The 13,340-nt window shown below is 36.7% G+C and overlaps 1 protein-coding gene and 1 pseudogene across 1 annotated transcript; one reads left to right on the top strand and one right to left on the bottom strand.

Annotated features, from left to right (window-relative positions):
- Positions 1 to 2,782: 2,782 nt before the first annotated feature.
- Positions 2,783 to 6,364, top strand: LOC110894907 (phosphatidylglycerophosphate phosphatase 1, chloroplastic). Its single transcript, XM_022142162.2, has 5 exons — positions 2,783 to 3,569; positions 3,658 to 3,735; positions 5,122 to 5,195; positions 5,269 to 5,376; positions 6,115 to 6,364. Exons 1-5 carry the CDS (start codon positions 2,915 to 2,917, stop codon positions 6,229 to 6,231), a joined length of 1,032 nt encoding a protein of 343 aa, XP_021997854.1. The 5' UTR covers positions 2,783 to 2,914; the 3' UTR covers positions 6,232 to 6,364.
- A 1,251-nt stretch (positions 6,365 to 7,615) lies between these two features.
- LOC118484863 lies at positions 7,616 to 10,440 on the bottom strand (annotated as a pseudogene).
- Between the last annotated feature and the right edge of the window lie 2,900 nt (positions 10,441 to 13,340).

Raw genomic sequence — 13,340 nt, 5'->3', positions numbered from 1 at the left:
TAAAAGTGCATGTTTCATATGGTTGTAATATCTATGGCTTATCATACTCTTGGATTAGTTAATCTTATTAATATAGTATTTTTATCATATGTAATATGTTTGTCATTCACTAATTCTTGGTTTATTATCTTTTGTTACATAATTGCATGACCTCTTTGAAAGTAAATTAACGTAACCACTTAATTTTAAGATACTAATTTAACTTAATTTAACTTGACTAAGGTGTGCGTACGGCTTCTGGTACCCTTAATCAGACTCGGTGTAAGTTTATGGTATTTAACCAGAACTTACTAGAGTTTTCTTGTATTGAACCAGATTCGGGTGACAAGCTTCCGGTATCGAACCAGATCTTGGGGTAATCAAAGGATTCTTATATTATATCGAGATCCTTTGGGAAGGCTTCTGGTAATGCACCAAATCTAATTGAGGAGTAAAAGTTAAGAAGGTAAATTAATAGGGGGGGGGTGAGATAGGGTAATTCGGTGAAATAGAAGATAACCGGTTGCTTCTTCGGCAACTTAATTAATTTGATGTTTAAATTGCTTCAGTAGTTAACTAAAGATCCTGAAATGTGATCCCTATTGTAAGCTTGAAATGCAAGCACTAATTAGTTAAGTTATAAAGATAATAAAACCAAGATGGCCTCAAACCAATCTTGTCATTGCATATCGTTTACTAGTCGAAAGGCTAGAGATGATTCATTATGGATATATTTCTAGACCAGTCTATTGATATGTTATGGCAAGGTTGAGGGAATGTTGATGACTAGATCAAGGAAGCCGCTTCAAGTTCTCATAAAAGATAAAATCGAAGACTTAAACATTTTCCTCTTTTGCGGTTGATAGGATGAGCAAAAGGGAAAACGAGTTCATCGAAGATGACATGTCTTGAGATCAATACTTTTTTGGTTGATAGCTCAAGACATCGATACATGTGAAAGTTGGGCAGGTAACCAGGGAATACATATCGAACCAAACAGGAATGCAATTTGTGAGGTTGGGTTGCTGGAAGGTTTGGGTAACACACACCCAAACGCCCATAGGTGATCGTATGTTGGTTCACACCCATAGAGGATGAACGTGCGGTTTTAAAATTCAAAGTTTGATAGGTAAAATGTTGTGTAGATAAGCGCTTATGTATAATGCTTCGACCCAAAATTTAGGAGGGAAATGGGCATGAAACAAGAAAGAATGTATAATGTTATTTAAATGACGTATCATTCTCTCGGCTTTGCCATTTTGAGGTGAGGTGTGAGGACATGAATAATGAAAGATCAAGCCTTTTGAGGCGGCAAAATTGTCAAAGAAGTTGTTATCAAATTCTCATCCTAGATTGTATTGAAAGGCCTTAATGTTACGATGGAATTGTGTATTAATCGATTTGTAAACTTTGACAAAGGTAGGGAAGGTGTCAGATTTATATTTCAACGGATACACCCAGACGGATTGAGTGTGATTATGTAACAAGACCATATTATTTGTATCAGGTGTTGCTTAAGATGGTGGCGTCCATAGGTCGCAATGAATAATATAAAAAGGAGCAAAAGTATAAGACCATGATTCATAGAATGGCAAGCTCTTGCTGTTTGATAATTGACATGAATGAGTAACCGATAATGATTGATTTTCATTACATGGAATGATAAAATCGCGACTTAAAATATCTAAAACTCGTACGCCTGGATGAGTAAGACGGTTGTGCCATAAAATGGCAAAGCTTAGCAAAATGGGTGGGGATCTCGAGTAACGAGCCAAAGCATGATATGAAACCTATAAGTCAATCATTAGGTAGGTCATCTTCAAGCTTGATGACTAGGGTTTATATCAAGACCTTTAATATATACATGGGAGGAAAATTATAAAAGTTTATTTTGAACCATGAATCATGTATAATAAACCCTAGTAATATATCACTAATATATGTAATTAACGAATTGCAACATGCATTAGGATTTTCCATTTGAAACCTTAGTCACAACATACAATGCACCACATGGATAAACATGTGATGATGACCTGACAAAAAAAACAACCAATTTTCAAAGTTCCAATTTGCTTGAACTCCCTGTGATATTAGACATCCATTGTTCCTAGCTCAACATGTCCAATCAACACTCCAATAACCGCCGGTAATGTAGAGGAAACACCACTAGACAAATGTAATCCAACAACATAAGGCTCTGGAGGGTGTGGTATAAGGGCTTTATCACACCACATCAATGCCATGTCACATAGGGAGTTTTAAAGCCCATCCCTTTAACTTACATGCAATGGTTTAAAGCCTCCTATTAAACAAAATAAAAAAATAAAAAGAAGAGATTTGATTGGTTGAAAAGAATGGGCTGGTGTTAGCGTGCTGGCGAAGGGTGGATAGTGCCCCCTCCATGGCGGCCGGGGGTGGCTGATGGCGCCCCAGGGAGCTATAGTTGTCTAGTTGGCAAGGTGACGCTAAGCCACACCCTGTGGCCTAATGGGGAGAAATGAGTTAGGGATAACAACATAAACTAATGAACTACACACATAAAGAGTTAATAACAAGACATTTTGTGAAGTCCAAAATATATTACAGTAAGACAACCCTACGTGAATTATGTACCGGGTGTTGTTACCTGAATCATGTGTAATGAAACATTACACGTTTTGAGAGCAAATTCACAACAAACTACGTTACAACAACACACTTGGCATACACTATACATGTAATAAAAAAACAAAACTAGCTATCCAAACATAAAAACACAATAACCAAATAAAACCCAAATTATGATCATTAATTTCAAATCATACCAAACATATTCTACACTAGTGACCACAAAACCACATGGGTTCTTCTCGTTTTCCAAACACTTGGGGTTTAGTTTACAATAGAAAAATGATTTCTTTCTTCTTCTCATGGTATACAATAACCTCATAAAATGCTCAACACCTTGTCTCCCCCACATCAAATCTCCCATTGTTGTTCTCTCACTAACCCAATCAAAATCAAGCTTCTTCACTCATCACATCGTCCCCATCACCACCACCATCTTCACAATCATCGTCACCCCAACAAGAGAATAAACCCATCTCATTTCTCCACCGGAATCTTTCACTCACTTTCGGCCATAGACAAACACCAAAACACCAACCAAAATCATCAAATTCAACCCCCTGACGACGATTACGATGCTGAATTCAACCCATTTCACAACTCCCCAATCTATCTGAACAAAATTGAACAAGATTTAGACCGAAACAGGGGCGAATCTCGTTGGGGCATTTCATCAAACATGTGGTGGGCGGACTTGAAAGCGGCTGTTGGGCAGAGGATTAATGTTGAGGGGCTGATGTTTTCAGTTTCGGTGATTACTAGAAACAAGCATTGGGTGATCCCTCATGTTTCGGTTCCGGATGTGAGGTATATTGATTGGGCTGCTTTGAAAAGAAAGGGGTTTGAAGGTGTTGTCTTTGATAAGGACAATACTCTTACGGTTCCTTACTCGTTGGCATTGTGGGGCCCGATCGCGCCGTCTGTTGAGTCTTGTAAAGCGGTTTTCGGGAACAACATTGCGGTGTTTAGTAACTCTGCTGGTAATTTGAGTTTGAGTGTGTTGATGGATTTGTGTGTGTGTGTGTGTGTTTTGTGTTGATGTTTGATGTGTTTTTTGTTGTGAATTAGGGCTGCAGGAGTATGACCCTGATGGCAGGAAAGCTAGGGCTCTTGAGTTTGTAATCGGGATTCGAGTAATTAGACATAGTAAGTTGCTAAATCGATCTCTTTCGGTTTTATGATGATATGATCCAGTTGCAAGAAATTTTCACTGGTTTTTTAAATTAAAATTTAAGACCACATGTATCTTGAATTTTGTCACTTACACATAATTAGTGGAAGACATGAATCTCTATGTGAACAATTTGTTGTGAATAAATGGTGAAGAACATAGTTGTCAATAGCGGCTATAGCGACCGCTATAGCGCGCTATGTAGCGAAGCGACCAAGTGTCGCTATTTGGGTCATAGCGACCAATAGCGTGAATAACGACAGTTAGTTTTTTTTTTTATGTAAATAGCAATTAGATATAGCTATAAAATAGCTGGATTTATAGGTTTTTGTTAAATATAAATGTAAAATAGCATATATACCAAGGTTTTTTGATATAATATACATATAAAAATTTTCAGAATTCTTTTTCTAGTGTATCGGCGATATATATAATAGCGGTCGCTATTCGCTATGTAGCATATAGTCCCCTTGTTGCTATTCGCTATTAACAACTATGGTGAAGAATGTGAAACTTGTATTTTTGGTATTGAGGATTTTGTAATTGGTCTTGAGAAGTAGTTGTGCTAGGGGATGAATTTGATAGTTTGTTACCTAGTAGGGTCATTAATATAAACTTAGTATAAGGTTATATTGGTGTTTTAGTCTTAGCCAATTAGAATTATACTATATGTGTATGTCAATCTCACTAAGGGTACAATATGACTTTGCTAAAACTTAATTTGTGTTACGACTTACTGACTTGGGGCTTTAGGTTATGATTTGGGAAAGCACAAGAAATATTTTATTTTGCCGATGATCACACCTAATCGCCTCCTCGGCTCCTCTTAGGGCTTATTTGAATGTAGGCTTGACAGTGAGCTTTAAAATTACAGCCATTTACAGGATCTGGACTTATGGTTAGAGGTTGTACTATTTTTGGATTTTTGATATTAATTCTGGGTTTTTTATGTGAGTTCTAAAAGCTAAAAGGGGCATTTTGCAATAGGGGAATAGTAAAAAAGCGAGCTTTTAATGTGCAGCCTAGCATTAAAATATACTAAAAGTTTAAAAATTGAAAGTAACCTAATACAAAAACACCCCCTGCATAGGGTCCATGGTATGTGTTTAAATGTAGGGGTTTTACAAAAACACTCCCTGCATAGGGTCCATGGTAAGTGTTTAAATGCATATGATAAGTCTGTAGGTTTTATTTGTCATTATTTTTTCTTTTTTGATTCAATGTTTAGTTTCTTATTTTTTGTTTTTGCAACCGGAAACTAATGTATTTCTATACGAAGATGTGAATTATAAAAGTCCGAAGGTAATATATAAATACTCGCAAATGTTGGCATAATTTGTGCGTTTGTTTGTTTACCGTAGAGGTGAAGAAGCCAGCTGGTTCAGCTGAAGAAATTGAAAGACACTTTGGATGTGATTGTTCAAAGCTCATAATGGTACCAATTACTCTTTTGAAAATTCAGTTTGTTGTTTATTAAAGTTTAAATAAATCAATACTTCTTCTTTCAGGTTGGCGATCGTCCCTTCACAGACATCGTTTATGGTAACAGAAACGGGTTTCTTACTATATTAACTGCACCCCTGAGTCTCGCAGAAGAACCATTCACTGTTAAGCAGGTTTGTTTTCCCATATATGTGTTTTTAATTTTTTTTCTTGACATAAATACCCTTCTCTTGTATAAGGATTTAGGTTATGAGAGTTTGAACTAGGGGTGAGCAAAAACCGAACCGTTAACCGAAACCGAACCGATAAAACTGAACCGAAATTAACCGAAACCGAAGCAACGGAAGATCGATTATCGGTTATTTTCTGTACCCTCGGTTAACCGAAATTAACCGAACCATTCATATTTTTATATATATCTAGCTTTATACCTCCATTTCATGTACTTTATGTTTTATACCTCCATGTCATATATTTACACATCCAGTTCTTGTATTTATACCTCAATTTTATGTATTTATACTACCATTTCTTGTATTTATACCTCCATTCCATGTATTTCTAAGTAAAAAATCTAGCCCAAGTTCGGTTTGGTTATTAACCGAACCGAAAACCGACAAATAAACCGAACTGATTAACCGATAACTTCGGTTAAGGCTAATAACCGAACCGAACGGAACCGTGCACATTCCTAGTTTGAACTGTAAGGAGAAGATTATAATGGTCATATTCTGAGTTAAATGGGCTACATGAAATTTTAAGTGTTTTGAGAGTACCTTTTGTTACATTATATGCAACAAGTGGTACTCGGTCCCAGTTCAGCTGCAAACGCTTTGATCTTACCTACTGGCACCACATTTATGCTTGTTTGATCTATGGATGCATAAACCATTGCAATTGGTTGTTTACAGGTGCGAAAAATCGAACTGGCTCTTGTGAATCGGTGGTTGAAGAAGGGTTTAAAACCCGCCAATGAGAAGCTTCTTTCCGATGCCTTGGATTGTGTGAAAGAACCACCATCTGTTTAAGGAGTGTTGTAGGTAAATCAGGAATTGAAATCATTTTATGTGGTCAAAGCGGCCTATGTATGATTCTTTTTGTTACATTGTTATTATTTCATAAATGAAACCATATAGTGTGTGGAGTCGGAAGTTTAAACGAGTTAATGGCACAAACGTGTATTGTGCATATGAGGTTATAGGTCATGAGAAGTTAGGGATATATTGTGCTAATTAAAGTTTTGTAGTACCACCACTCATTTAAGTGTCTTGTGAATGGGTTGGTTTTGGAACCTAACCTAACCAAAACTGAAAATTTGCCATCCAATGCGTTCTTTTGATTCGATCCCTCTAGAGGAATGGTGATCGGAGAGGTTTAGTAACTCACTTAAGAGACTTGACGCATGTGCATTTGATGCGGGTAATTGACGTAGCCACGTAGGTGGGTCAAGGGGTGACAGGAGATGTTTTTATGTGTTTCAAGTTGTTGCTAGATGCGGTTTTAGATGGAAGGAGTTTGCATGCATCGTTACCTGACTATGGTTCTTTGGTGGTTATTGGAAAGGTTTAATAATAACTAATTTAATGAATCAGTGCAAATGCTCAAAACCATAAATCCATAGTATTTTAGGGCATGGGCAAGTGAAGAACATGAGTTTGGTACTAGTTGCTGTGTTTGAGTGTTTCCATAGTCAGAGGTTAGGTCCTGTTGATTTTTCACTCTTACGGATTACGCACCAATTGGGATTTTTTAATACCTGGTTCCGGGTATGGAACCGAGTCCGGGTATGATCGGGTATTGAGAGAAACCAGGTAGGGTTCGGGTATGGGTATGGAGGAGAAAACCATACCTTATGTACCCGGGTAGGGTATGATCGGGTTCGGTTATAACCGGGTATGGGTCCGGCATTAATACCCGGTTTTAAAAAAAATAAGTTTTTTATTTTACACAAAAGTAATTTCGATTAAAAATTAAAATTGGTTTGTAATTTGTAAAAATAATTAAAATAATTTATAATAACATAAATTCACTCAAGCACAAATTATTTGCTTTGTAATATGCATTTTTTAAGAACTGAAATATAAAGTAAACATAAAAATGTACTTTAATGTATAGGGTATAACTTGTTCCGGGTATTTTTGGGTATAAATCAGGTACGGTTTCAGGTATGGGTTCAACATGTATATCCTATCCACCCTATGGATAGGGTCGGGTCGGTTACGGGTATAAAATACCCGGGTACAAAAATAATTGATTCTGGGGCTTTTTCCAGGTAAGGGTTTTTTTTTGTGCACCTCTGTTAGATATGTAGATGATACCCATAATTGGGTTTGACCCAACTGGTTTGTACTCAACATATAATGATCCTTAGCTCATCGTCTATTTCTATATAACTGGTTTGTACTCGACATATAATGAAAAACTCGGCCTCTAAAAGTGTTACTGAGCCATAAATCTTTTCCTGCAATTGGTATTACATTTATTCTGCCGTTTTTTGCATCATTCACATGTTTAAGAAAGAACATACTATAAAAGAACCATGAAACGTTAAGAATGTCATCCACAAGATCCTTGCTCACCTAGGACCAGACAGAACAGAAGCCATCAATGGTGTCATATCTTTCTCTTCTTCAACTACTGCTGCGTTTTGCATTCTAGGATCTGTGAAGTTGTAATCCAACCTAGATTCAACTTCCATTACGCCTTCTAACACCTTAACCACCGTCGACATTGAAGGCCTTTTCGTATAATCATATTGTAAACACCATGAAGCCACTTTCATCATCTCCACAACTTCTGAACTGTGCGTCTGCATATCTTCACTGTACTTATCTACCATATCTAGCAGCATCCCTTGTTCCCAACATTTTTGAAGGACACCAAGTAAGTGCCAGCCTTCTTCGGACAAAGATGTGTCAAATTTCTTCCTCCCACTCAACATCTCCAAGAGAACGATCCCGAAACTGTATACATCCACTTTTTCTGTAATAATCGAGCTCAACCATTCTGGAGCTAGATATCCCGGGGTTCCTCTCATCGTAGTCATCACTTGGGATTGATTTCTGTCAATGAGCTTTGACAACCCGAAATCAGATACTTTGGCATTGAAATCACTGTCTAGCAATATGTTTTGAGGCTTAATGTCTAGGTGGATGATTTTTTGCCTACATTCTTCATGAAGATATGCTAGACCCTTGGCTACATCAAGAATGATTTTCTTTCTGCATTTCCATTCCAGTACATGCTCTCGGACCCCATGATAGATCCACCGATCTAATGATCCGTTACTCATGAATTCATACACGAGAAACTGTTGTGATTTCCAAGCAGAGAATCCTCTGAGTCTGACCAGATTTACATGATGAATGCTTCCAATGGTTTGAACCTCAGCTAGGAATGATTTGTTAACCTGCCCAAGACCCTCAAGACATTTTACTGCAATCTTGGAATCGTCTTCAAGAGTCCCTTCGAAAACTGCACCGAATCCTCCTTCACCAAGCTTCTTGTTGAAATTCTCTGTGGCGGTTTTCAATTCTTCATAGGGAAACCGATTGGGCATTCCTGGTACCTCGCCTATAGACTCTTCCTCCATGTGAGTGGCCCGTCTTCGCTTGCAGATTATGCATGTAAGACAACCAATAACCCCAAGCAGAAATAAAAAAATTTACCAAAATGATAATTAATATTCTTCCTAATGAAAAAGGTGCATCAAAACTGTAAGGTGCTTCTTGTTGCACTTTTATGAAAGCTGAAGCATTATGATGAATAACATCTGGATCTACATTCATCATTGTGAAAAGTTCAAAAGGTAAATAACAATCCCCACTTGAAGAATCTGAACCATACTGAAATATAGCTGCTTTGCATGAGCAATTATTGACACATGCTTGTTTGCAAGTCTCTATGTCCACCCTCTCCATGTCTGCTATAGTGTTGAAGTATGTAACGTTCTCAAGTGTAATAAAAGCTTGATCTTTGGTGGCATTACATGTGAGAGGAGTAATTTCAGAGCAACCCAGGCTCGGTTGCCGATCATTCACTGCTGTAAAATAGTTTATCCTAGAGCTTGTTACGGGACAGCTACACTGTTGATTTTCGGAGCAAACGCCATTTCTCCCACAAGCCATAGGATAACTACACTCTCCAAGATAAAGTAGATCAGCCACCTCTAACCAGTTTATTGACTGCCATTCAAACACTTTCAGATGTCCATCGGGCATCAGTTTCATATACTGGGCAGATGATGCTTTTGGTATGGTAATCATGTCATCAGGATCACTTGGCTCAACAGAAAGAATAAATAAAGACAAACTGCCATTCAAGAATCTTGCATATCTTCTTCCTATATTTGTATCGTTGCCAGAGACTGTTTTACTGTAATAGGCTTGAGGTACTGGGTTTGATCCAACATAAGCATACAAACCGTTATCTGTCACTTGAAGAGAAAACAAACCTTTTTGGGCCGTCCAATTAGTTGAGGAAACACTAGGTATCAGCTGCTGTCCTTGAGACAGGGTTTGGCCCGGTAGCAAACAGTCTGTTGGGTAATCAAAAGATTGCCAAACCACAGAGCCACTAATATCAACCAGCACTAGGTTCCCATCATCAGTCATGTTTAAACCAGCAACAGATTTCTTGGCGGTGTTGGTAGACCAAACTTTGCTTCCATCAACATCCTGTAGGACCAGTTCTCCAGTTGCAGTGAGATTCAGTACTGCACCATAGCTAACCGGATGATCTCGGTTTGCAGACCACACCACTTGAGGGAACCCGCTAGCTGGTTGAACGATACCACTAGCACTGTTGGTTTGAACAATGAAGACAGCGAAGAGGTAAGAGGTGCAGGTTCCGTTGCAGTAGAACCCACAGGCGAATTTGGGCCCGAATGATCCTCTAAGGAGGATGGTTCGGACCCTTGAGCCATCGGTGAAGTTAACAGAATGGGGTAAAGATTCAGTGTTGACCCATGTGGTGGAAGGATTTGCAGTAGGGTAGTCGAAGGGCGGCTGGGCAGTGGTTGAGTAGCAAGTTAAGATGAGAAACAAGGCAAAACAATAGCAGATCCATGGTCCCTTCATCACTAATGATTATTGAAGACACAAAGGTTCATGATCTGAATATCATATCTAACTGTAAAAAAAGTCAACTCCATGCTAAAGTCGACTCACCTAAGATGAAGTTTCCTTCTAAAGTCAACTCATGACTCATGAGCATGAAGTAGTCATCATTATTTGCAGACATGTTCAATTGGCCAAACATCTAAATTATAAAATACAACTTGTCACCATCTCAAAAACGATAAAATAGAAAAAAGAAAACACTGCAAAGAGGGGTCTTTAATGGTGTTCCTATGGTCACTGGTTAGCAACTCTTAACGCCACACCATATTCATTATTAACAGCCATTAATTGGGCCATGGCTGGCTGGGGATGGTGCCGAGGCTCACCCTGTCTTCACATTTCTCAGACCAAAACTCGGTCAAGGTCAACGACTAACTCATTTGAGTTTTGACCTTTGCTGACGCAAGAACCGTCTGTTAGAGGGTGATTTTAATAAAGTGCATGTTTGGGGTTCCTTATTTTGAAGAAAAAAGTCATTTTACATGCCCAAAAGTCCTTTTTTTGGGTGTTTGCCTTTTCTTTTTTAGCCCAAAAGTCCTTTTCCAAAGGCAAAAGTCATGTTTTCCTGACTTTTTGTTTTCAAAAGGACTTTTCCAAAAGTTGAAAATAAGTTAAGCCAAACATGCCCAAAGCCGATCTAGAAAATGGCCAGTGGATTCAGCTCGGTCATACTGTCACTTTGGTTAAATTAGGGGTGTTTGGCTAAGCTTATTTAACTCAAACAGGAATTTTTTTTTTGTTAAAAAAAGACTCATTGACTTATGACTTTTTAAAAAAAAAGTTTTTAAAAAAGTGTTTGAATTAGATTATCTGGTGGGAAAAACTAGTAAGTCAATAAGTTGTTTTTTAAAAAATGTTTGGTTTAGCTTATTCATGTAAAATGACTAAAAGGGACTTGATATTATATTGTAATTTTGAATAAGAAGATGAGAAATATTAGCAGTAGTATAAACTGAACTAGTAAACTTCATATATTTATGTGTCGCATTAGTAATTATTATTTATGTTTAACTATGTTATAACTCGGTGTATTACACAGGTTAAATATGTAGAACTTGATATTATTTTGTAATTTTGAATATGTGGCAAACTCAACAATAATATAATAATAAAAAAGAATATAATGTTTAAGAGTATAAATCTATTCATTCTCCCCATTGTCCGGCCAAATAGATAGTAAGAATTGTTGGATGTATCGAGATAAGATTGTTTTGACTTTCAAAGAGATAATATTGAAGTTTGAATCTCAGTAAAGCTTGGTCAATTGATTTGTCATTTAGGGATATTTGGATTTGATTGTAATTGAACGTAATTTAAGAATTTATTTAGTTGCTTGGAGTCTAGACAACCTAGCCCATAAACCCGTGAAGCATCTATGATCAAAGTATGTAAGTTGTAACACCCAGCACAATGTAAATTGAAATTTATTTGTGCCCTCTCATAAATTGGGTATGTATATTTTCTTTTAATATATTTGGAAATTATATAATTGGCAAGATCAATTAACGAAAAAATAATAATACAAATTCATGTGAAAATTATTTAGTTCAAGTTTTGTTTGACGGATGTAACTAAAAAAATCAATAACTAAGGGTTTGTTTATTATTATTTGGTTTGATTATTTTCTTTATAAGATAATAATAAATATTTAGGTATAATACATATATTTTTTAATTTAAAATTTACGGAAGACGAGGTATTGCCACGTCGCATTATTTGCAATCTTTTATTAAAAGTTAAATATAATATAATAATATTAAAATTAAACGTGAGAGAATTTATAATAATAATAATAATAATAATAATAATAATAATAATAATAATAATAATAAGAACCGGCCACATAGGATTACTAGCATGCCTTACGCCCGGCCTTAAATTCCCGCCCAAAGGGCCACGCTCAAACCTAAGCCCATATCAAGTCTCGCGATTGCCCACAAGATAATAAATTCTGGGTCAGGAGTGGATCAGTGGTGATCCCACATAGTAAATTTAAAACCATACTCTCCAAGATAACCGTTGAATTGAGGGTTGCCCTAAATTCAGTATTTCAATCACCCTTTTTTCGTCCCAGTTTTGATTCCAATCTATGAACAAGGTGTTTATATTTAGTTGATTTCGAAACACCACCTGCAAGTCGCTAATTTTGTCAGCTGGTACGTAGGTTCATAAAATTGAAACTAAGGTGGATGATCTGCACAAGAATATACCTTTCATTTGAATATAAGATTTCTGTCTGAAACATACGTCTGGAGTTACAAAGTTAGATGACGCCCTCCAACTGCTTGATTAAATGCTTCTAAAGCAATGGATTCATTAGGTGCAGTAGGTCACTAGTTCACTGTGGTAAGTTTTGTTGGGGATATCGAGTATATAGGATGCATACTGTATGCTTCTTCCACCATCTTGTTATTAAATATAAATTTGTCAAATCTATTTGTTACCATGGAATCTGGAGTTGGGAAGCTAAAGATGCAAGGAGCATATGATTCGCATAAAGATATGTTGAAGGTTGAAGTTGATATGGAGAATACTGATTATCTTATGATTTTCTTTGTGTTTGATGCTTCGTTTTAATGGGAGGTTAGCATTATCTCTTCATATTTAGACTTCCTTTGTTTTATAAGATGTTCCTGATGATTTTTTTGCATACAAATTGATGGTATAGTTTGTACTTGATGAATGGGTGTTTTATATACTTTAAAGTGAATCAAGAAAACAAAGGAAGCGGTATCGTTCAAGGGATATACTTGGTTAGATTTTAACTGTTTATCGATTTATAACATTTAGGAGCAGGTCAACACTAAATCATACAAAGCCTTTGATTCAAACAAGATTCCCATTCATACACACTAAATTGTACAGTTCTTACATCTTTTTCAAACAAAGTATAAAGAGTTTCTTTTTTTTTTCTTTTTTTTTAAAGCTGATTAGCATGCTAAATCCAATAATTATGTTTTTCATATAAGGACCCCGGTTTTAGAATTTCTTCTGGACGCCTAAAACGTCGAGTGCCC

This window comes from Helianthus annuus, chromosome 12 (genome assembly GCF_002127325.2).
Source record: "Helianthus annuus cultivar XRQ/B chromosome 12, HanXRQr2.0-SUNRISE, whole genome shotgun sequence".
Taxonomy (NCBI): Eukaryota; Viridiplantae; Streptophyta; class Magnoliopsida; order Asterales; family Asteraceae; genus Helianthus; species Helianthus annuus.
This window is presented reverse-complemented; position numbering and strand designations above follow the sequence as displayed.